Source organism: Gorilla gorilla, chromosome 7 (assembly GCF_029281585.2).
Source record: "Gorilla gorilla gorilla isolate KB3781 chromosome 7, NHGRI_mGorGor1-v2.1_pri, whole genome shotgun sequence".
Lineage (NCBI taxonomy): Eukaryota > Metazoa > Chordata > Mammalia > Primates > Hominidae > Gorilla > Gorilla gorilla.
This window is the reverse complement of record NC_073231.2, coordinates 13,833,373-13,858,382: the sequence shown is the minus strand read 5'-3', so window position 1 is coordinate 13,858,382 and position 25,010 is coordinate 13,833,373. Positions and strand designations below refer to the sequence as shown.

The following is a 25,010-nucleotide window of genomic DNA, read 5'->3' as shown; positions in this document are numbered from 1 at the left end:
TAGCATCTGCTGGCCTCCGGCGAGGACCTTTGTGCTGCATCAAAACTTGGTGGAGAAGGTCAAAGGAGAAGCGAGCACCTGCGAAGAAGGACCAAACCCAAGGGGCGTCCTGGCTTTATAACAACCCACTCTCAGGGAACGAATCTATTCCTTTAGAAACAGTCTCGTTTCATGAGAGTGAGAGCTCACTTGATCCCTTGAGAATGGCACCAATCCGTTCATGTGGGATATGCCCCCATGAGCCGAACACCTCCCACGAGGCACCACCTCCCAACACCATCACAGTGGGTATCAAATTTCAACATGAGACTTGGTGGGGACAAGCAAACCACATCCAAACCACAGCAGCATGAAAGGGGATGAGTCAGATCTTGGGTTACTATTGAAAAGGGCTGTGTGTGCCTGCTGGGATTTGTGGTGCACATGGAGAGCAAAGTGAGTCCTGGGAAGCAGAGAGTTAATGCAGAGGGGGCTGGCTGTTAAAATTTTGAATTCCGTAGGGCCTGGCAGTGTGAGTTGGAAGACAAAAATGACTGGGTGCCTCTGGGAGGGCCTAGCAGTCCAGGAGAACAGAAGCTCTCAGAGCCAGAACCAACAGAGCTGGCAGAAGGGAGCGATGTTTGGATGGAATCAGGAATGCTGGAGTTGGCTGGGATGGAACCAAGAAGTCAAAACAGTAAGGCACTAGAATTAGTTGGGCAGATTCCTGAAGCAGATTCAGGTGGATAAGAGTTTAGTTAATGTATAGTATTGCCTCTGTGTAAGAGGCTATAAAGGATTTTTGTGAGTTTATCTTGGGTCGTAACACCCGTAAATACTGGAGAGATGGACTGCAACTTTTAAAAAGTTGATGTAATTCACATGCCATAAAACTTGTCATTTTATTATGTACAATCCAGTGGTTTTTCGTACATTCACTTTGTTGTGCAGACATCACCACTAAACCGTGAAAATGTTTGTTCACTCCAAAAGGAAACCCCATAGTCATTGGCAGTCACTTCCAATTCTTCCCTCTGCCCAGGTCCCAGGAACCAATAACCTATGTTCTGTGTCTATGGATTTGCTTCCTCTAAACCTTTCATATATATAGAATCATACAATATGCGGACTTCTGTGTCTGGCTTTTTCATTTAGCATACTTTTTTGAAAGGCCCATCCATGCCGTAGCATGAGTCAGTGCTTCCTTCCTTTGTATTGCTGAGTAATATTCCAATGTATAGCCCAACAACATTGTATCAGTTCATCAGCTGCTGAACATGGGGATTGTTTGCATTTTGGATTATTATGAACAATGATTCTGTGGGCATTTGTGTGTGCATTTTTCTGAAATCCTTTTCTGTGTAGAGATGATCATGTGGGTTGTGTACATGGTTCTATTAATATGGTATTTTACATTGATTGAGTTTTATATGTTGGACCGGTCTTCTATTCCTAGGATAAATCCCACTTGGTCGTGGCTTATAATCCTTTTTATATTTTGCTGTGTTCAGTCTGCTAGTATTTTGTTCAGAATTTTTTCATCTATATTCATAAGGATATTGGTCTGTAGTGCTTTAAATTTTTACTTATGTTCATTATTCACATTTAAAAACTGACAAAAATTGTATTTATGGTGTATAACATATTTTCAAATATGTATACATTATAGAATAGCTAAATCAAGCTAATTATGTGCATTGCCTCACATATTATTCTTCGCGATGTCACATATTGCAGAATCTTACTTTTAAAGGCCAAATAGTATTCCGTTTACCATATATATTTTCCTCTTTTATCTGTTGATGGACACTTAGGCTGATTTCCTGTCTTGGCTATTATGAATAATGCGGCAGTGAATATGGGAGTACACATTGTCTTCAGTATACTGATTTCATTTTCTTTGGATATTTACTCAGAAGTGAGATTGCTGGATCATATGGTAGTTTTTTTTTTTTTTGAGTTGAAATTTTGGTCTTATCACCCAGGCTGGAGTGCAATGGTGCGATCTTGGCTCATTGCAACCTCTGCCTCCCGGGTTCAAGTGATTCTCGTGCCTCAGCATCCCAAGTAGCTGGGATTAAAGATGCGTGCCACCACACCCCGCTAATTTTTGTAGTTTTAGTAGAGGTGGGATTTTGCCATGTTGGCCAGGCTGGTCTCGAACTCTTGTCCTCAGGCAATCTGCTTGGCTTGGCCTCCCAGAGTGTTGGGATTACAGGTTTGAGCCACTGTGTCCGGCCGGTAGTTCTATTTTTAATTTTTGAGGAACCTCCATACTGTTTTCCATAATGGCTGTATTAATTCATATTCCTTTCAGTGGTGTAGATGGTTCCCTTTTCTCCACGTTCTTGCCAATACTTGTTTTTGTTGGTCTTTTTCATAATAGCCATTCTAACAGGTGTGAGGTAAAGGGTCTGTAGTACTCTTGCAGTGTCTTTGCTGATATTCTGTGTTTGTTTTTCTGTTCTTTGTTTCATTTATTTCCACTCTAGTCTTTATTATTTCTTCATTATTTAGGAGTGTTAATTAATTTCCATATATTTGTGATTTTTCTTTCTTTTTTTGGTCTGTATTGAGTTCTACTTTTATTCCATTGTGGTTGGAAAACACACTTTGACTTAATCATTTTAAATTTATTGAGGTTCATTTTATAGCCTAACATATTGCCTGCTGGAGGATGTTCCATATATCCTTAAGTATGTACATTCTGGCCAGGCACGGTGGCTCACGCCTAGAATCCCAGCACTTTGGGAGGCCGAGGTGGGCAGATCACAAGGTCAAGAGATCGAGACCATCCTGGCCAACATGTGTGAAACCCCATCTTTACTAAAAATATAAAAATTAGCTGGGCATGGTGGCGCACGCCTTTAGTCCCAGCTACTTGGGAGGCTGAGGCAGGAGAATTGCTTGAATCCAGGAGGTGGAGGTTGCAGTGAGGTGAGATTGTGCCTGGTGACGGAGTGAGACTCTGTCTCAAAAAAAAAAAAAAAATTCTGCTCTTGTTGGGTAGATTGTTTGGTAGATGTCTGTTGGTACTAGTTGATTTAGTGTTGGTCAAGTTTTCTGTTTCCTTGCTGATCTTTTGTCTAGTTGTTCTAACAGTTGTGGAATGAAAGGTATTGAAGTTTCCAACTATCATTGTTGAATTACCCATTTTTCCGTTCAATTATTTTAGATTTTGCTTTGTGTATTTTGGGGCTCTGTTCTTATGTATGTTTATATTGGTTGTCTCTTCTTGATGAATTAACCCTGTTAGCATTATAAAACGTCCTTCTTTATCTCTAGTAGCAAGCGTTTTCTTAAAGTCTGTTTTGCTTGTTAGTATAACCATTCTAGCTCTCTTGGGGTTTCTTTTTGCATGGTATATATATTTTACATAGTTTTACTTTGAACCTTTTTATGAGTATAAAGTGTGTCTTTTGTAGACCGCATATACTTGAATTTTGTTTTAAAATTTTAATCCATTCTGCCAATCTGTGTCTTAATTGGAGTGTTTAATTCATTTAAGTTTAATGCAATTACTGATGAGATAGGATTTATTTATGCTATTGGGCTATATTCTACGTATCTTTGTCTTTTTTGTTCTTCTGTTACTACCTTATTTTATGTTAAATATTTTTTCAAGTAACATTTTAATTTCCTTGCCATTTATTTTCCTCTATGTTTTTGAGTTATTTGCTTAGTGGTTGCCCTGGGGATTACAGTTAACATCTTTATTTATAACAATCTAATTCAGATTAATACCAATGTAATAATATACAAAAACTTTGCTCCTATATAGCTCTGTTCTATTCCTTCTTTACTCTTATTGTCACATGTTACCTCTTTATAGATTGTATGCTTTTCAGCATAAGTTTATAACAACAGTTCTATGCTTTTGTCATTTAAATCAGATAGAAAAAAAGTACATTTATCCCATTTTAAATATTTTAGAAATGCTTAAGAATATTTAAAAAATTAAACTATATTACATTTATTTTAAAATACATTTATACTATTTGTAAAATATTCACTTCTGCAGTTACCTTTATACTTACTCCTATATTTCTTCATTGATTTGACTTACTGTCTAGTGTCTTTTCATTTCAGCTTGGTGGAAAAGTTCCTTTATTTCTGGTAGAGCAGGTCTGCTAGTAATGAACTCTGTTTTTATTTGGAATGTCTTAATGTCTCCTTCATTTTCAAAGAATAGTTTTGCTGACATAGAATTCTTGGTTGACAGTTATTTTCCTTTCAACTCTTTGACTGTGTTATCCCACTGCTTTCTGGTCTCCATGGTTTTCAGTGAGAAATCCGCTGTTAATCTTACTGAGGATTCCTTGCACGTGATGAGTCGCTTCTCCAATGCTGCTTTCAACATTCTCTTTAGTCTTTGGCTATTAACAGGTTATTGGTTTTGAATTAGAAATTCACTGTTAGTCTGCCCACATTTCATCATCCCTATTTGAAGGGGCAGCATGGGACACTTTTGTCAGTGCTTTAATTCAACACTTGTGATATCTCTGTAGCATTTTGTTGATCTATCAACTTTATGGTTTAGTAATATGTGGTTTTGTCTTTCACTGTTATATTACTTAATAGAATTTCAGATTGATATTTATGTGATCCGTTCCCATAACTTATTCACTTAATAGGTTTGTTGGACAGCTGTATATGGAAGACTGTATGCAAGACTTTCAGTTTTCTTAGATAAATTACACATGATCCTAATTGTGAAGATGACACATTTGATTGGCAGAGCACACAAACTTAACTAATTACTGTGCAATTAGGATGAAGGTATACTATGTGCATAAACGTAGTAGTTGGGAAGCAAAGAGTAGGAAGTCACTGATTTTCATAAGTGGTAAATGAGCAAACTGAGGAGATTAGATAGATTAGCAATTTGAGACCTTGAGTTATCTAAATTAGAATGTGACAGAATCAAGGACTAGAAGTCACTCTTCTGGGTTCTTTCTATGAAACGATGATTCTAGAATGTGGCTCTTTTCTATGTTCAAGCATCATAGGTAAAAATGATTTCTTAAACCAGGTAAGTGTGTGAAGCACAGACTGGCTATTTTGCTTCAAAAGGTGTTTATGGTAAAAATAAAAGCAAACAGTACTTATTTATGCTTATTATATTGTATTAATATGAATTAAGTAAACAAGTGACTATGCTGGAACTTGAGGTGTCAAAATATGAAAAGATACTTGCTCTTATTAAATTTACCTTAGATGTTTTATTTTCCTTTTTATTGTTAATTTGTTTTATCAAAAGAACTCTTCTCCCCCGTACATCTGTAGTAAAATTTTGAATAGGTACAGTTTGTATTAGAGCCTCCTTAAAAATAAAGTTGCAGATCAATCAAAACTATGTTCATTCTCCATAGGATAAAGCATGACATTTCTGGGTATACAGTTTTAATTTTAATCTGCATGCCTCCGTTTCTGTTCTCCCATGAGTCTTTGCGGCAGGACAAGGAAAAGCAAGTCTTATAAAAAGAAATACAGTATGTGGTGCTTATTAAAGTTACATACATCTCTTCTCACAGGAGAAATTTGATTTATTGCAGGTTGTGCATATGTCGCATATGGACATTTCTAGGGAACAGATTCCTTATTGCTGAGCAGTGAATGGCTTCTAGTACTCCATTATTGCTCCGGGAACATGTTAGTAATAATTATGAAAGGTAGGATACCATGAAATCTGTAAGGTGATTTGGCAGAAGTCGATGCTGTTGGTGCCAGGATTTGGGTACCGTACCACGGTTTCCTGTTTTCAAATGTATTAATTGATCCGCAAAGGACATCTTTTGGAGACAAGAATATTCAGACAGACTGGCACAGCCTGGACCTCCGCCAAGACTGCTCGGAAGGTTGCCATACTGGGAGCAAAAGAGTGAGAGAGAGAAAGAGGGAGAGAGAGAGGCAGAGGGAGAGCTGAGGAAAGAAAAAAAGGCAAGACTTGGCACAGCTCAGTCAAATCAGCTTCTTTTGTCTGCTTTCTCGGCTTGAGCTTCAGGAAAGAAAACCGTCCTGGGGTACAGAAAAACTCAGAACTTTTTGGTTTTCAAACTTAGAAGGCTTTTTAAGTCTCTTGGGCTATTTGAAAGTGTTGGTACATACAATGACGTTTAGTCACCAGTATTAAGGGAAATAAAAGCCTTTTTCAAAACGAAGCTTCCATAGTGTCCATGCATTTGGGAAATACTATAGTTGATTTTTTGCATGTATGATTATACCATGAGAGACAGGATTAATATAGAAGATGGCAAGGCAAATTTCTAATTAGAGGGAATATTAATTTTCTACAAAATAAAGTTTGTTCATCAATACAAACCTGCTTTCAAATCAAATCAGAAAGACATCCTTCGGAATGTGTTCAGAACGTAAGTTTTTAGATTTTATTTTATTTTATTTTTAGACATTTATAGACATTAACTTTTCAAGGAGCCTTTCTAAGATTTTATGCAGCCCAGCCAGGAAGTCAGAGTAAAAGTTGTTTTATCCATGTGTTTAAGATAATGTTTTCTTAAAGCAACAGCTTTTATTTCTGCTGCTTCATGCTGTCCTAAACTACATCCCCCAGCAATTAGTGACAACACTGAAGACCAGAAAGGCAAGCTGAAGACACCAGACTTCGCTTGAAGGGCAAACAAGAAATGTGAGCTTGGTCATTATTTTTTTGTGTGTCTTTGCTCTGAACCATTTTTGGGAGGTGGGTGGGGAGGTGTCTATGTCTAAGAGATGTATGCGATTAGTGAATTCTCATTGTGAGAAGGAAATGATGAAAGGTGATTTTTATGATGTTGGCAGAAATGGCTGGGAATGGTAGAGAATAGAAATTTAAATCTTTTGGAGAAGAAGTGGTGAGCTGTGTTTGCAATACTTGGAGAAAAATTCCTTATTTTTGGTTGATTAGATTTTATAATTAAACGATTACTGTAGCCTGGCTCTCTCAAAATGTTTTAAGTAGAAGGAAAATTTAGAAAGTTTACCGATTTTCTTTTTAATACTACCTGGTGTTTTACTTAGATATATACTTTATATCTAATTTCTGAACAATAAATCTTTCCTATTAGGCCTGATTGTGGTTGGATTGTGATAGTTCTGTTCTTAAAAATCAGCATTATTGTAGGAGAGGTTAACTGTAAGGCATGTGTTACTGTGGATCACCCTCATTGTAAGTATTCTGTTTTTAAAGATAGTTTGACTTGTAGGATTAGGTTATGACTTCCTATAATCATGTATTTTCTTTTTATTTTATATGCTGAAAGAATACAGGAAAATTGTATCTGTTCACATGAGTACTCATCATTTTGGGCAGTATAAAAGACTGCCCCTGGATCTGTGCTTTTGTTTTGAGTATGTAATCATTGATTTGTTAATCCTTCGACAATAAAAACCTGTCTATAGCTTTCCATTATTGCGCGCCTTAAATGATTAATTGTTTCAGATGTTTTTTATAAAATTATAGTGACACATCAGCAATCCTGAAAATGGCATTTAATATATAAATATGATTGAAAAATATATGAAATCTAACAGAGGTGTTTGAACAGTTAAGCTTAAGTATATTCTTCAACTTTTTAATTAATCAACATTTTGATTTTCAGTAAAATGAAATCACTTAACATTTATGTGTGTTGCCAAAATGACAACCTTTGTTTAATAAGCTCCTTTATACACTACCTCGCTGGTACTCCTAAAATGGACGCCAAGACATGAAAGACATGCTGATAGGCACTCGGAAGAAATGTTTGCCTGACTGCAGTCTTCCTTTTTGAATTGATTACAGGATCATTCATGCCTGTACTAAAAAACAACAATATCTGAAACAAAAAGAAAGTTCAGCAAATAAGTTTAAATTGAGGTTCATTTTAATACTGACCGTCTTATTGCCGATTTATATTTACTTCCATTTACTTCTTAAACATTTAACATAACTTCTTGCCATTTAGGTTTGCTAAATATATAACTTATTTAATTTTTAAGTCCATTTTTTCTTGAAGTTAAAATAATTTTTGCTAGCTGATTTCTTAACTTCTTTGCAGCGAACTCAGAACAAACTTGTATCCAAACTATTTCATGTCCAATTATTTTCCAACAGTATGATCAAAAGTAGGTGAATTAAAAAACAAATATGTCAGAATATACCTTAAGAAATATTAAATTTTTCGATACCGGTAAAACTACATTTTGCAGTGTATATTAAACTTAAAATTTGATAAATATTAGCTATTATAGTCACTGAATTTTCTTACCAATAGAAATTCTCTCTGGCCTACTCATTACATAGCTTAAAATGAAAGAAAATCTCCCATAAAGATGTTCCTTGTAAAACGGGTATAATAGACACGTCTTTGTGCAAGGTTTTTTTAAAAAAAAGTGTGATTAAGAAGTTGCGTTGATTACATTTTTTTAAAAAGACATTTAGTTGTAACATAATGCATGCTTCTTTATTTTTAGATCTTTTGTACTACAAACACATTGACATTTAGGTTATTAACTATTTCCATATTAGTATTAGTATTTCAAATCTTATTTTAAAGTATATAAATACTATTGGTTTGATTGTAAATGAACTCTATCTCACCTCATATTTATTGTCGTTTGAATTGTATAATATTTCGAAGTAAAATTATAAAGGCAGAAATGCATTAATATTTAACTGCTACTTGAAATCTATTATTAAATTCCATTTTGATGTATGTACCTGAACATACAAGCACATTATTCTACAAATTAATGCGAACTTCTCAGGAAGCGTTAGTCCAGTATTTTATAATTACTCGCTCATTTATTCATTTATTCAACAAATGTTTATTGAGCACTCACTTAAATATGCTAATATTTTACTGATAAAGTTATTTTCGGTAACGGGGATGGAAAAGGGAATAGATTTAAAATAAAATTTAAACGCCTAGATAGTAAAAGGCAGTATTATAATGAGATTTATTTCAACAAAGTATGTTCACTTTTCTTGAACAATGCACATATTGTAGAGTGTGATTATAAAAAATCAAGAGATTAGTTGTATTACATGTAGCTATAAGAATCTTGTTTTATGACTATTTTGGTTGTTACATTTTATTGGCCAGAAAACTTGAGTTGTTCAAGTCTTCTGACAGACATGTAAAATAAGCAATTCAAATCAGGGAGGAAGAAACTGAGATTGAGCCACTGCTCACATGCTAGATCTTACATATGTCAAAGCAGGTGTAATTGAACCTTCGAAGATGTGGCTGCAACATAAACAACAATGGCCTGTTTATGTGGGATTTTTTTCTTTCCTTTGTTTTCTTCTGTGAGACAAAGGAGGAAGATAAGGCCCATCCCACATCCTGAGGCCAGTGTGGCCCTTTGAAAGAAGGTTTGCTAGGGGGTGTGGTGTATTTTAAATGGACCTATCAGTTCACTTTCTATACTCTAGTGGTTCGTGTGTGTGTATGTTTGTGAGTGAGAGAGAGAGAGTGCATTTAACTCAGTGGCCTAAGTTTATTCCATGCAGTTGTTCTCTGATACAAAAAGAAGGCATAGGTTCATCTTTGAAGAGGAGATAAAAGTCACGTGATCTGAGGAGATGTGCTTGTGGGCTGCTTTGGTGGCCCATGGAATGGAGATGAGAAGTGTCTCAGCCGCGGGTATACACTGCTGAGGTCATTCAGCAGATACTCCCAGAGGACTTGCTCTGTGCCAGGCAAAAGATATAATTGCTGCCTGTAGGAATTCCTAGTGTAGTTGGGTAGAGGAGAGGATAGGAATAATTGATGAATGTAGGTACCTTTTCAGGTTACCAAATACCTTCGCCTGTTATTCCATGTAATCCAAGCAGCCATGCTGGGCACAGGGACTGGTACACAATGGCCACTTAATAAGTATTCATGGAAGAAATAAACTGAGTGGTGAACCGGAGTATTAGCTTGTTGAGTCTTACTTGACTAAGAGAGTGTTTTTTCCTTCATGGATAGAAAAGCAAAAAGCACTGTGCTTTCTTTATCTTGTTTCTCTGTTGCTGGTTATGGGTTTAGAGAGGTGCAGCAGAGGGCCACATTATTTGTGACCACATTAGGCTCTCTTGAGGTGGCCATTGGAGATGATTTGAAACAAGGACTTGCCTGGTGTTGGGTGGCCCTGGACATCTGCTTTCTCTCTGGCCAGCCCTCTGTTGTTTTGCATTCCCTCTGTCCTCATTTTCCCAAAGCATCCCATATTGTACCTTAGGACTTGGTGGTGTGGCCTGAGCATGCAGCAGGCCAGTGGAGTGCCCAGTGAGTTTAAAGTGTTTCTTTTGAGGGCAGGACAAAGGCAGAGGGGATGGAGACAGAGAAGGTGGTGAGGGCAGTTGTGTAGAGTTGAGGGCGCTACCCAGCAAACAGCTTCAGTCCTGTTGTAGCTGCAGCACCAGGGGCCTGTGAGGGAGCGAGGGTGAATGTGGGATCCTGGGTTAGACTGCAATATCAGCAACCGCAGGCGTTGAGAGGGCATAAGGTGTTATTGAGGGGCTGCATGGGGGGATGTAAATGGGTTGCTGAGGCCAGTTCATGTTGAACATCGTCTTTCTGGGTCTTTCTCCAGGGAGGTTTTGAGGCCCAGGAGAGGGAGAGGCAGAGTCAGGAGCATAGTGTATAGTTCTGTGTCCAAGGCGGTGAGGGGCTGGAATTTAGCCTCTGCTTTGCTGCCCAAGCCCTGTGCCTTGATCTGCTGCAGGAAGGTACCAAGTCCCCATTGTACTTGTGGAGGTCCTGGGGTGCATACAGGCTTGGAACTGGAATAGCAGGTATTGGGAGAAGGTCAAAGGTCTGTGGCCAGGGAGGGCAGTGTTCCAGTATCTGACCATGGAGTCTAGGGGGCTAGGGGATGTGATCAGAAGTGTTCTACAGAACATGGTGAAACAGGGAAGGATGAGTAAGTAGAAATTTAGATCAAGTGAAAGAAAAGGTTCTGAGAGTACGGGAGTTAGGAGTTTATTCTGAAACTCATCAGATTCTGAATAATTGTACCACCTTTGCAAAGCTCGACTTAAAAGTTTGGCCGTGAGTTGTGCTCAGGTTATTTTATTTCTCCAAAAGCAAGCAGAAAGTGAAAAATGTTACCTGTGTGTGTTCTGTATTGCACGTTATCAGAGGAGATGAACATTTTCTTCTCTTACAGTTAAGAATCTCTCAGTCTTACACAATTAGAATACCCCTTATGTGTGGATCTGGAGGTTTTGTGCAAAATATTGAAGAATTAGTTCCTCTGGAGTGATGCCATTCTTTTATCCTTGTCTATCAATGTCATTTATATCTCTTTTCCTATTAGCCCTTCTAAGTTATTGTACCTCATCTGAAAAGATCAAATTGTTCTCAAAGACCCAGGAGTGTTTCACCTTAGCTGTATTCATGGGAAAGCTGCCTTTGAAACAAATAGTCCTTTACCATCTTGGGTTAGAGATAATGTTCCTCAGCATCTCCCCTAACTGAGTTTGAATTTTGACTCAATTTTTTGGTTGTGGGACTTTGGCCAAGTTATGTAAACCTAATTTCTTCATCTGTGGAACAGGGGTCATGGTATTTCCCTCACATGATTTTGGGAGGAGAAATAAGGAAATACACGCAAAGCTCTTAGCATAGTGTCTGGTATGTAGTAAATACTTAATAAATGGTAGATATTATTTATTTTTTACAAAATTATTTTTTTAGTTTTTAGAAATTGTGATAAAATATGCATAACATATTTTACCGTCTTAACCATTTTTAAGTGGTGTCAGGTACATTCACATTGTTATGCTGCCATTACCATCATCAAGCCACAGAAGTCTTTTCATCTTGCATAACCAAAATTCTGTACCCATAAACAGTAACTTTCTATTCTTCCCTTCGCCAAACCCCGCAACAGAATCGTGGCAACCATGATTCTGTTTTCTGTCTCTATGAATTTGACTACTTCAGGTACCTCATATAAGTGGAATCATACAGTGTTTGTCCTTTTGTGACTGGCTTCTTTAACTTAGCATAATGTCCTCAGGATTCATACATGTTTTAGCATGTGTCAGAATTTCCTTCTTTTATGAGGCTGAATAATACTCTATTGTATGGACAGACCACATTTTCTTTCTCCATTCATCTGCCAGTGGAAACTTGGGTTGCTTCTACCTTTTGGCTGTTGTGAATAATAGTGCTATGAACATGAGTGCACAGATATCTCTTTGAGCTCCTGTTTCCAATTCTTTTGGGTATATCCCCAAAAGTGGAATTCTGGGTTGACAATTTCTTTTTTTCAGCGCAACTTCAGTTGTACTCCCTTCTTTTGCCTTTGTGTTTTCTGATGAGAAATCTGCTGTCATTTGAATTGTTTTGCCCTTCAGCTAAGATGTCCTTTTTCTCTCACTGCTTTCAAAATCTTGCTGTGTCCTTAGTTTTCAAGGAGTGTGTTATGTTGTGCCTTTTTGTGGATTTCTTTGGGTGTATCCTGTTTGGCGCTCATTCACCTTCTTGAATATGTAGGTTTTTGTCTCTTGCTAAATTGGGAAAGTTGTCAGGCATTATTTCTTTGAATACTTCCCCAGGTATGCCCTCTTTCTCCTTTCCTTCCAAGACTTGGAGGATGTGAATATTAAAACTTTGTTATAGTTCTACCAGTGCTTGATACTGATTATTTTTCAAGTCTATTTTCTCTGTACTGTTCAGATAGGGTAATTTCTATTGTTCTTAACTTCAGATTCACCTATTCTTTTCTCTGCCATCTTCATTCTGCTGTTTAGCTCACTGGGTGAGTTTTAATTTCAGTTATTTTATCTGCTATGTCTTTACTGAGACTTTCTGTTTTTAAAATTTGTTTCATGCCCATTTTTAGTTGTTTGTGGAAACATGTTTATAATGGCTACTTTCAAATCCTTGTCAGATAATTCCAACATCTGTGCCATCTCAATGTTGGCATCTCTTGACTGTCTTTTCTCATTTAAATTGAGGTTTTCCTGGTTCTTGGTATGATAAATGATTTTGATTATATCCAGGCATGCTGGGTACTATGCTATGAGACAGGATTTTATTTAAGCCTTCTGTGTTAACAAACCTTCTCCGACACTATGCTAGCAGGGGAAAGGGGAGCACTCCCTCATTTCTGTGAGGTGGGGGAGTAGGAGGGTACCTTATTATTGCTAGGTGAGGGTGAAATTCAGGCTACCCATAGTTGATACTGTTATTTTTATTGTTAGTTTTGTACTGGGTGCAGTAAGCTGGACAGTGTCTCAGCTGTGTATTCCTTAAATGTAGCTTATGTTGTTGGTGCTACTTGTGTTTGATAACTTGTTTAGTGATAGTTATGTTCTCAAATTAGGGACTGAGCCTTCTTTAATCACTAGCTGCCCAGAGATTAGTATGTGTTTACCACTAGCACGTTGAATAAAAGAATATAAGAGATGACATTATAGTTTTTACTTTATTAATTTAGAAAAATTATTTTTAAAAGGAGAGAATACGCTACCTGGGTAAGATTTCCATTTTTTTTTTGTTATTAACATGCGAGGTTTTATCAGACTTGTGCAACTTATTTTTAGAAGAGGTCAGTATGTTAAAAATAGTCAGAAGAAACAGATTTGACTGAAGGCTTTAAAAATATCAGTTATAAAGTATTCTGTTTAATTTGTGAATTCAAACCTGTATATTCAGGACAGATCTTAAAGATGATGCATGTAACTTTGGAATAATATATTGTCAGGGTTCTTACTGGTCATCTATGCTGTAGCATTGACAGTGTGAGATCCCAGTTTTGCATCACTTACTAACTGGATGATCTTGGGAAAATCTCCAAAACTCTAAAGGTTGACTTTTCCTATAAGTGAAGTGGCTGTCATAATACCTATATCAAAGGGTTGTTCAGAATATTAAATGAGATAATGTGCCTGAAAGCAATTTAGCTGATAGGTATCACAAACATGGGAGACAGTTATCTAGTTTAGTTTCTCCAGACACATGAGGATGATGGATAAAGATAATGTACCTAATTCTGTATGCTTTTCAGCTGTTCATTCCAATAGACTGTGTTATATATGTGTATATATATATATATATTTAAAATGCTTTAAAATTGTTTAAATATCGAAGACCTTCAAATAGATAGCAAAGTATTAAATAAAGTAGAATGAATACCCATATACCCATTATCCAGAAGTGACAAATGCCATATTTATTTTCCTCAGATGTTAAAAAAAAAAAATTAAGGATATAACTAAAACCTTACTCTCTCACTTCTGAAATTGGTGTAGAACACTTTCATGCACATTTTTGTGGAATTACGGCATATACATGTAGCCATAAACAATATATTTTACATGTTTAAAAACTTAGATAAAATATTTTATACTGTTGCTATCCTTTTGCAAATGAAATTAGATATTTCTGAGCATTATCTCTATTGCTAATGCGGGTATAAGGCTGTAAAGTGTCTCATTTTAGCATAGCCATTCTTCTGTGGATGGGCGTTCAGAGATCTGCCTTGTGCTACCCATGCTGTCATGACCCTCCTACACATCTGGGTGATCTCTAGAGGAGGACTTAGAAATGGAGCCCGGTTTCTGAATATTGCAACTTTACTCAGTAATGCCACACCATTCGCCCAAGTATTTGTACTGTGAACCCAAAAGTATCTGAGACAGGTCTCAATCAATTTAGAAAGTTTATTTTGCCAAGGTTAAGGATGCATCTGTGACACAGCCTCAGGAGGTCCTGACATGTGCCCAGGGTGATGGGGGTACAGCTTGGTTTTATACCTTTTAGGGAGACATAAAACACATCATTCAATACCTGTAAGATGTACACTGGTTTGATCTGGAAGGGCAGGACAACTTGAATCAGGGGCTTCTAGGTCATAGGTAGATATAAAAATTTTGATTGGCGACTGGTTGAAAGAATTATCCTCAATAAGAAGGAATGGCTGGGTTATGCTAAGGGGTTGTGGAGGCCAAGGTTTTATCACGCAGTTGAAGCCTCCTGGTAGCAGGTTTCAGAGAGAATAGATTGTAAATGTTTCTTATCAGACTTAAGGTCTGTGTTGATATTAATGCTGGCCTGCTTTTCCTGAATTCCAAAAGGCAGAAGGATATAATGAGGCATGTCCAACCCCCCTTCACATCATAGCCTGAACTGGTTTTTCAGGTTGACTTTGGAATGCCCTTGGCCAAGAGGAGAGGTCCATTCAGATGGTTGAGAGGGGCTTAGAATTTTATTTTTGCTTTCCAGTACCCATTTATATTCCTGTGCTAGAGTATCAATGTTCTTGTCTCACTGTATCTTCACCAACAGTTGGTAGTACCAGACTTTAAAATTCTTGTCAATCTCATGGGCAAGGAATATTTTGCTGTTATTTTTATTGGTATAGCTGATTACTTAGTGAGATTGAACATCTTTTAATATTGGTAATTTAGATTTCCTTTTCTGTGCATTCTGTATTTATATCCTTTGCACAGTATTCTTTTGAGTTGTTTTATTCTTACTAATTTGTAGCATATTAACTAATCATTTGTTACACTCATCGAAAATACCTTCTCAGTCTTTTTTTTTTTTTCATTTTCCTTATGGCAACTTTGGAAATTAACTATGGAATATGTTTGAAAAATTGGAATGTTTTCATTTTTCATTTTCAGAAGTGATTTCAGTAATAATACATGCTTACAATCCATGCTTTCCGATGAGGCAGAAAGGGCTAATGGGACTAATTTCTTAGAATGCATCAGAATTTTATCTCCTTAATTAACATCTAGAGGAAAAAGTTTCTTATCTTCCATGTAAACTTTTGGTCAACTTGAAATGTCAGGCAGATTCTTAGTTCCCAGGCATCCATCATTGAATTAAAGACTATTGTGGAGTTTTACTCTGTTATTTGCAGGGACTGCTATAGCACACCAATAATGTAGGCACATTCCCATTGCATCTGCAACGTTACCAAATAGGAGTTCTAGGGCCCTTAGAAAGAATGTTCTGTTGATCTGATTATAGTGCTTTCTATACAGTGAATAATCTCGGTGCAATAAGCACTTTCTCCTTCCCCTAACCAGTAGTCTTGCTAACAAAATAACTTAATTGAGAAATGCACACTGTTGGGGCAAGTGGATTGAGTTGTGGCTGAGGCTCCTTGTGTATCTTTTGTTGTGCAATCAAGTAGCACTTATTCACCAACTTTGCTCATGCTGTCCCGTCTAAACAAAACCCACCTAATCTTCCAAATCACTTTGCAAAACAAAAGAACACACAGAAGATACAGAAACCAGGAGGACCAGGCGGCTGTGGAGTATTTTAGGCAGCACTCCCTCTTTCCCTGCTAGTAACCATGTATATGAAACTGCTTTAGTAATTATACATCTGTTTTAAAATTGGAATCGGAAAGGATACTCTTTCCACAATCCTATAGGAACCCTTCTTGGTTGTTCAAACATTTGGCACCACTGCGTGTCTGCTGATGGTTTGCCACAGTCATAGGTGAGGTTCTAGGCAGATATTAACAGGTGAGGGAAGAGTGGGCTTGCAAACCCAAACGTGGAAGTCAGACCTTGAGGTCTGGATCTCACAGACTTGCCTTTCTTAAGGACAGTGGCCATACGCTTTGCTCGGTCAATTCCAGTTGGCCTTATTGTACTCGTTTGCCATTTACTGCAGGGAGTGAGCCTCCCTTCAGTATATAGGAACCAGTGAAATGTCCTCTCATTGGCTAGCTTTGATATTTCCTTCTTTCTCCACTTACTGAATTCTTCCCTGGAATCAGCATTTGGCTCCAGTCACCGTCTCTGCACCATTCCTCTACCATTTAAAAGTTTTAAGGAAAACTTCAATAAAGAGTGTATGAAAATAATGACTGTTGTTTAGTTACAAACCCTGTTTTCTCTAGGTTATCTAAGTCAGTGCAACTCTGTGAGAGAGACTGGCAGACACAAACACCACACACGTTTCAGGTGAGGAAATAGAGGCCCAGAGAAGTGAAGTGCCTGGCCTTGTTAGTAGCAATGCTAGAGCTTAAATCAAGTCCTCTGCTTCCAGATTTGTTGTGCTTCTCGTGATTTCACGTTTGTTCACTCCGTCATAGGACCACCAGGAGAATATAGTAAGTTGCTCCTTTTATGGTAGCCCCTCCATACACCCTTGGGACTGTGTCCTTAGGTCAGTCCTTCTGTCTGCTACCCACCCACCTACCTACCCACTCACACACCCACCCACCTAACTACCCACCCACCTAACTACCCACCCACCTACCCACCTACCCCTCCCCTCCACCCACCTACCCCTCTACCCACCTACCCCTTCCCTCCACCTACCCCTTCCCTCCACCTATCCCTTCCCTCCACCCACCTACTCCTCTACCCACCTACCCCATCTATCCACCTTCCCACCCACCTACCCAACCATCTACCCCATCCATCCATCCATGCAGCTGTCAGCCCATTATTCATTTAGTCTCTGAGTCCCTCAGTGCTGAGTGATGAGGCCACATCATGGATAGAACACAGATAACCGCTGCCATCACCCAGCTGATGATACAGTGGTGAAGGACTACAGATCAGTAAATGTGGCCAAGCGCAGTGACTGTTAGGAGAGGAGAAAGGATCCTGCTTTTCCTCACCTTCCTGTCCCTCTGCAACTCAGAGGGAGAATCAAAATTCACATTTTTTAGAGAACATGGATCTCTCAGAATATGAGAGTTTCATGAGTTTTTTTTTTTTTTAATTTAACACTAAGTATAGCACTCTGAAAAATAAACACTCTAGAGTTTTAGTGTCTTAGAGGTCATTTAGTTTGCCTCCTTGTAACCAAACCGATGAAAATATCCTTTTCTGACCTCCTGAGAAGCAGATGCTAGAATCTCTGGGTAGCAGTCCCTGTGGTACTTGTACTCAGTGCCTAGCAAAGAGGTACATAATGAGATATTCTGTGCGTCTCTGACTCAGAACATTGCTATTTCATCTTCCACCTGGATTCCTTCTAATGCTTTGCAATAACAGATCAGTGTAGTTGAGTTTTGTTGAGCTATTTCTGTATGTAAGCATTTTTAAAAAAGGAAAAAGAAGCAAAAGAAAACCACAAAAACCCAGCATGCTGTTTAAATAAAGAAAAATGAGTTTTATTTCCAAGAGAGCTTTTGTCATTTTCTAAATGCTTATCCTCCTTCTGAGAGCTTGTTATGGAACAGAGTGTGACAGTAGTTTACCGTGGTGAGCCTGTCTTGTCTGGGCCAGGGGATGAATTAGAGCACTGAAAAAGGCCAGAGGAGCGGGCAGTACCTAAATTATCCCCAGATATTGCTAAGTGATTCTACTTTTTAAAGACCTCCAGAGAGAGCATCCCTAATCTCCTTTAGTTTGCCTTTACAGTGTTTAATAACCTTTGCTGTCAGGAAATTCTTCCTCATATTTAACTCAGCTGTCCCTTCCCACCAATCACTCCCATTTCTCTTGTTGTCCTTGGTGGTGACAGAATATAGGGGTCGTTGTCTTCTCGATAATATACTTAATGTTCCTGAAGGGTATCAGGAAGGCCTCCCTGAGCCCAGACTTCTGCAAGTGAGAGAAATATAAATTTTTTCTCCTTTACACCCCCGTTCTCAGTGGTCCTATTTGGACATATAATCTCTGACATTTGTTCTTAAGTCTCTGTTGCAAACATTCACATCAGGCCTCCCTGGAGATACCCATTGGTTCCATTTTCACTCACAGGGCAAGATCCTTTCATGATTTCCCTGGCTGTTGATTCATTCACATTAACTCCTGTTTGTTGAGCCCTCACTAGGTGGGAGGTACCACCCTAGTGGCTGATGGGATGTGAAGAGGAGTGACTCCCACTGACGTGCACCTAGAAGGAGTAGCCTGAATGTCACCTGCCAGTTACAGTCCTTGTGATAGTCTGTGGATTAGAACTGGTGGTTTCTCTCTTCCACAAAGACTTTTTTTTCCTGATTTATATTTTGGTACGTTGACCCCATCCTCAGAAAGTTAAGGCACTATCATATTATTCATGCTCTCTACTCTTGATTCATTTTATAAACACCCCGAGGAAGTTTGCACATAGAAACTTTGGCCTGTGAGCAACTGGCAAGGCTGTTTCCCATTAGATTCTGTGCAGTCCTCACGAGGGGGTGTGATGGATCTTTGCAGGTCTCCAGCACTTATCAGAAATGCCTGGCACGTTTTAAACAAACTAATGACTGGTGGTTGGTTGTCAAATGAGTTGTTGGGAAATTTTTTTTTTTTAGTTCTCTGTCTCTCCACTCCTTTCACCTCAACATAAAAGCAGCCCAGAGCTTCTGCCTGGCTGCCAGTGTAGGCAGCCCTCCCACCTCGGCTGCCAAGCTCTTAGCAGATGAAATAAAAGTCTATTTATAACTGGCCTCTGATGGATTTCCTCCCTACCTGGGCTAGTGCTCCATCAGCAGGTGTACTGAACAGATGGAGAAGGGTTTTAAGTTTTTCAGTTCAATTAGATCAACTCTCTAGGTTCAGGCCAGCGCATTCCCTTTCTCACTTAGTTTGTTCCTCTTGGCATTAAAATTGTTGAGCATAGCAAAACACAAATTAAGTCCAGGAGATAAAATGCATATAGTGCCTGCCTTTAAAAAAAGCACTTTGGCACAGGAACCATACTTGACATCGTATGCTAAATCTGTTTTAACCCTTTTTAACCTAGTGCTTAATTTTAATGTGTTTTAAATCAATATTTAGAGTACTAAGATGCTAAAGAGCACAAATGCTTTCTTTTTTTACTTTACTTTTCTTTCTTTTTTTTTTTTTTTTTTTTTTTTTTTTTTTGGAGATGGGGTCTTACTCTGTCACCCAGGCTGGAGTGCAGAGGTGCAGTCTTGGCTCACTGCAACCTCCATCTCCCGGGCTCAAACGATTCTTCCACCTCAGCCTCCCAATTAGCTGGGACAACAGGCATGCACCTACCACACTCAGCTAATTATTTGTATTTTTGGTAGAGACGGTTTTACCATGTTGCCCAGGCTGGTCTCGAATTCCTGAACTCAAGTGAGCCACCCATCTTGGCCTCCCAAAGTGCTGGAATTATAGGTGTACGCCACTGTGCCCAGTCTTTTTTCTTATGATGTATTTTTAGCATTGGAATTTAAGTGTTTTGAAACTATATCACACTGTTTTTGAAGAAACTTTATTTCTGATAGTAGTTCAGTTTATATGATGAAGCATTTTAATGAGGAGATGAAGTCATTCATTTCATGATGGTTGTTTGATGTCTTTTTTTCACAGTTTGTTGAACTGTCCAGGACAGTGATCAAGTGATACCACGCACTGGTCCAAAACCAGTCTGAATATGGCCTTACGCTCTGGGTTTTAACACCGCTAGTGTGTGAAAGATCAGTTGCCACAGTTTTTGGTTTCCACATATGTAAAGATTCGTTATAATTAGCAAGTTCACCCTTAGTAGGCTGTATCACCTCTTGTTCCCCAGATCCCAGATTTCAGTCCGTCCTTGGCTCTTGGATGGGAGGCCACTCTGATTGCAGCCACAGTTCATGCCCCACACAGACATTCACTGAGCCTCTGCCCAGCGTTCTGACACAGACTTCCACGAGGCTCACATCTGGATTCTTTGTCCACGCTAACACCATCACATTTAATTAATTAACATCTTTATGAAGCTGGGTTTGAAACAAGAAAGGTTTGGACTGTTTCAGTGGATGTTTTGTTTATATAACTGGAGCAGGTTTTCTTTGGTGGTTTTAGTTTGCCCCATTCTTTATTATTTCTGGATATTTTCAAGAGTGTGGTTTATCCAGATTTGTGGCTTGTTCTCCAGCCTCCCTCCCATTTTGTTACCCACTAAGATGCATATCATGGTTGTCAGGGGCCAAAGGAGATTCCACTGAGTCAGCCTCACTGCTGGCTGGAAGTGGGGTGCATGATTTAAGTTAGGAGAAATAGTGCAAACAAGACCACCGCTTCCTATTTCTGTCATTGTCTGGCAAGTGCCTTTGAAGATTTTCTTTCATTGTTTTCTGTACTTTTTCACAGACTCTCATATTTGGAGGATGAGTTAAATATTACCTAGAAAATCACTTCTCTGATCCTTCATCTCCTTGGCAGAATCTGTGTCAAATGTCTTGATTTTCACAGTAGTGATCGCGCTTTCTCCCAGGCTGGCTGACCTGTGCTGTCTTTGGTAAGTTATTCTGTTGAGTTGTGGAGCTGCGATCTTTCTATCCATTACTTTCATCTGTGGCTTCTCCTTTAACCTTTTGGGGTCATACAGCACAAAATCTAATTTCGACACGTGGCAGCCTTTCATATATTTGAAAAATGATCCTTCTGTATTCCACCAATCAGACAGGACATGGTTCAGTTACATGGTTTTTCTCCGAACCATCTCCAGTCTAGCAATTTCTTTATTGTGGAGTTGGATGCAAAAAGGAAAGTCACATTTTTATCTAGGTTCTGTCTGACAAGTGTGGAACCATTACTGACCTAGTTGGAGGTCAAGCAAGTGTGAGAACTTCCTGTGTGCTTAATTTGACCAAGTGTAGCATCTTAGTCTCCCAGTAGGACAAAAGGGTTTCCGTGGTATCCAGGGACAGGGTGGATCAACTTTGATCATTTGGACCTGGCTTTCGTCATTTCTTGGTACCCATTACATGGCTGGGTGATGGCAGTCCATGAATGTGTGGAGAATGATGTCAAACAGGGTGCTGGATGACAAGTTCGGGCCTCCAGAGCACTTATGTGGTCTGTGAACATAAATCATTCCATTCAGTCAAACCTCCACCCTTGCCCCCTCCCTCATTGAGATGCTACACCACTGCATCTTCTCTCTCTTGGGGCCACTTATTCTTGTCTTGTTTGTAAAAGCCAAAACAATAGGATGCTAGATTCTTGAGGCAGATAAAATAGATTCCCAGGTTAACTCCATTTATGATTTGTCGATCTTTTCCCTTCTCCACTCCTGCAGTAAGGGAATTATCATAGGGAGGGACCATCACATAGGCCTTTTTGGGGACTTTTTCTTATATAGCGTTAACACATTTATTTCCAAGAGGTTTTAAAGGCAAAATATATGAATGCCTAGGTATTTTGAGATCTTTCAGAAAATAGAAGGAGTGGAAATGTTCTTGTTCATGTTATTGGGCTAGTATCGCATGAGAAGAGCAGTCAAAAGCCTAAAGGAAATATTAGCAGATTGAATATCAGTTTTTAGAGAGAACTTCTTTTGGTTCACCTGGGTAGATGGTAGCATGCTATGTGCTGTGAGATGGTCACACACGCTGTCTCATGTAGGTCTCACACAACTGCCCTGTGAGGCTTACATTCTGTCATTAACGGAGGAGGATGGTGACACTCAAGTGGGGACCAGCTGGTCCTTGCAGCAGCTGAGGTCATAGCCGCTTATTCCTAATGTTGGGTTTTTGTGCTACTCTTGGTGAGATTTATTTACCAGAAGTTTGTCTTCTTTATTTTTCTTTTTAAGACTCAGTTCTTTTTTTTGACTAAGTTTTAAATTCCATTTGTTAATCCTAACAGATAATGTCTTTGTTCTCTAATTTTGTAGTCACCTCTGACACCCAAGTCCCAGCTTTTATCCATAGTCCTGCGCTGTCTCCTTATTTTAAAAGAGCAACTCACCACAATCATGTAGGGTTTATTCCAGAAACGAAAGAATAGTTCTTAGGAAAGCTAGTAGTGTAATACAGCCTATGAATTCATTAGAAAAGAGACTGACCATCTTGATAGATATGCAAAAGCCATTTGATTTGATTCAACACCTACTTTTTCTTAAAAATAAAGAAATAAAAGCTGTTGGTAAATGAGATATAGAAGGCTACCTCTCTGACATAATAGAGAATTTCTAGGAAAAGCTGTTAACATTCTTACTAAAGTCATGGCCAGTTAAAAATGCCTGCCACAATCACAGTTCTTCAACCTTGTTTTGGAAATTGTAGCTAATGCCATTAAACAACATAAAGAAATAAGAAATACAAATACTGGAAAAAGGCAAGAGCCATTATGGTCAGATGCTGTCATTACCTGGAATACTCATGAAAGGATATTTCTTGAGCACCTACTATGTGCTAAGCTCCCTGTCTTGTAAAACTTATATTAGGGAAGACATTCAATTAAATATGCAACTCTAATGTAGTGATATAAATTCCATGACAGAAAAACACAGAGACCTGTGGGCACATGATAGCTATGGCTTTCTGAGCCCTGCAGGGGTGGGGTTGGAGAAGTTTTTCTCTTCCTCAAACTTGCCAAGCTCATGGTGACCTCAAGGCCCATTGCTGCAGCCATTCCTTGTCTGAAGAGCTCTCACCCTTGAACTTTTATGGCTGCCTCCTTTGGCTCAGGGGGTCTGGGCTCAGTTGTCTCCTTTTCAGGAGAGGTCATTCCTGACCACCCCGTCTAACTTGGCTCCTTACCCCTGCCGGTCCATAACAGTGTCACCCCTGCAGTGACCTCTGTTGGCTGCTTGCATATTCTCTGTCTGCAGCTCCATCATCTCACAGGTATCCTCCAAGAGCGTAGGGCTTGTCAGTCTTGTTCATGGTTTTATCCTCAGGGTAGAGAACTGTGTCTTCCCCCTGTAGGTGCTCACTAAATAATTTGTTGAGTGAATGTGCTGGAAGAGAGGAGGTGGAGACAGGATATGGTGCTTATAGGCTGCCCCTTCAGGAGGAAGCAGAGGGTGGAGCCTGGCCTGGGCTGGGGAGGCATGGCTTTGATGAATACAGGTCTTTTTTTTTTTTTTTTTTCCTTTGAGGTGGGTGTTTAAATGCTGAGCGAAAAGTTGATTTGGGAGATCTAAAAGACGGGGGAAGGGAGGATCTATGGCAGACTGGGATAAAGGGCACAGGGGTTAGCCTGAAAGAGGAGGGGAAACAGCTCTTCCCTGTAATGGGAGGGTAGGAGGAGGGGATTGTGCAAAACTGACGTTCATAGGTTTGGTGATGGGGTGTTGGGGAAGTTTTCTTCTTTGAATGATGCTATTGTTGACAGTGAGAAGTGGTGGGCTTAGAGATTTGAATAAAGTAGGTAATAAAATGGGTACTGGCCATTAAGAAAGAGAATGAGACAGAGCAGACTGGGAAATGTGGGAGGCTTGTTGGGTACCCAGTTAAAGGTGGAAGACTGTTAATTTATGGTGACACATATCTGTGAGTTTAGGAGATTCTCCATTGAAGCCTTAAGCAGCCCAGGTATGTGCATGTTTTTTTTTTTTTAAAAAAAGATTATTTATTGTTTAGTGAGATCTAATTCACATAGTGTAGAGTTCTCCATTTTATAATTATACAATTCAGTGATTATTAGTATATTCACAAAATTGTGTGGCCATCACCACTGTCTAATTACAGAACATTTTTATTATCTCCAAAAGAAACTCCATACCCTTTAGCACTCACTCCTCATTCTCCTCTTCTCCCTGCCCTTGGCAATTACTAGTTCACTTTTTGTCTTTGTATTTGTCTATTCTGGACCTTTCACATAAATAGAATCATGTAATAGGTGGTGCTGGTCATTGGCATCTGGCTTCTTTTGCTTAGCATGGTGTTTTCAAGGTTCATCTATGTTGCAGCATGTATCAGTATTTCATTCCTTTTTGTGGCTGAATAATAATCCATTTTATTGACATACCATATTTTGACATTTATCCATCATCATTTGGTGGACATTTGGGTTCTTCTTACTATTGGGTTGTTTTTACTATTTGGCTATCTCGAATAATGCTGCTGTGAACATTGGTGGACAAGTTCTTGTGTGAATATATGTTTTCAATTATCTGGGGGCCACACATAAGAGTGGAATTTTTGGGCCATTTGGCAACCTATGTTTAACTTTTTCAAGAACGTCCAAACTGTTTTTCACAATAGCTGCATCATTTTACATTGCCTCCAGTAATGTATGAGCATTCCAATTTCCCTACATCCTTGCCAACACTTGTTATTATTCTTTTTTTTTTAATTACAGCCATGCTAATGGGTGTGAAGTGGTATCTCATTCCAAGTGTGTGCATATTGAAGATGCACTTTGATCCACAGTTGGGATTTTGCTAGAAGGCTCTATGGAAAAAGAGAGGTCTTAC

At 38.8% G+C, this 25,010-nt stretch overlaps 1 protein-coding gene across 9 annotated transcripts in view; it reads left to right on the top strand.

Annotated features, from left to right (window-relative positions):
- MSRA (methionine sulfoxide reductase A) overlaps positions 1–25,010 on the top strand; it is a 392,814-nt gene that overhangs the window by 35,429 nt on the left and 332,375 nt on the right. Inside the window, exon 1 of one of the 9 annotated variants that reach the window (XM_063709055.1) lies at positions 5,718–6,350. The exons of 7 other annotated variants lie outside the window; for them this stretch is intronic. In XM_063709055.1, coding sequence (XP_063565125.1) covers positions 6,338–6,350 — 13 coding nt within the window. In that variant the 5' untranslated portion in view covers positions 5,718–6,337. Of the gene's footprint in view, positions 1–5,717; positions 6,351–25,010 lie in introns of those variants that run through there. One more of the 9 variants, XM_031013628.3, reaches the window with a different exon arrangement.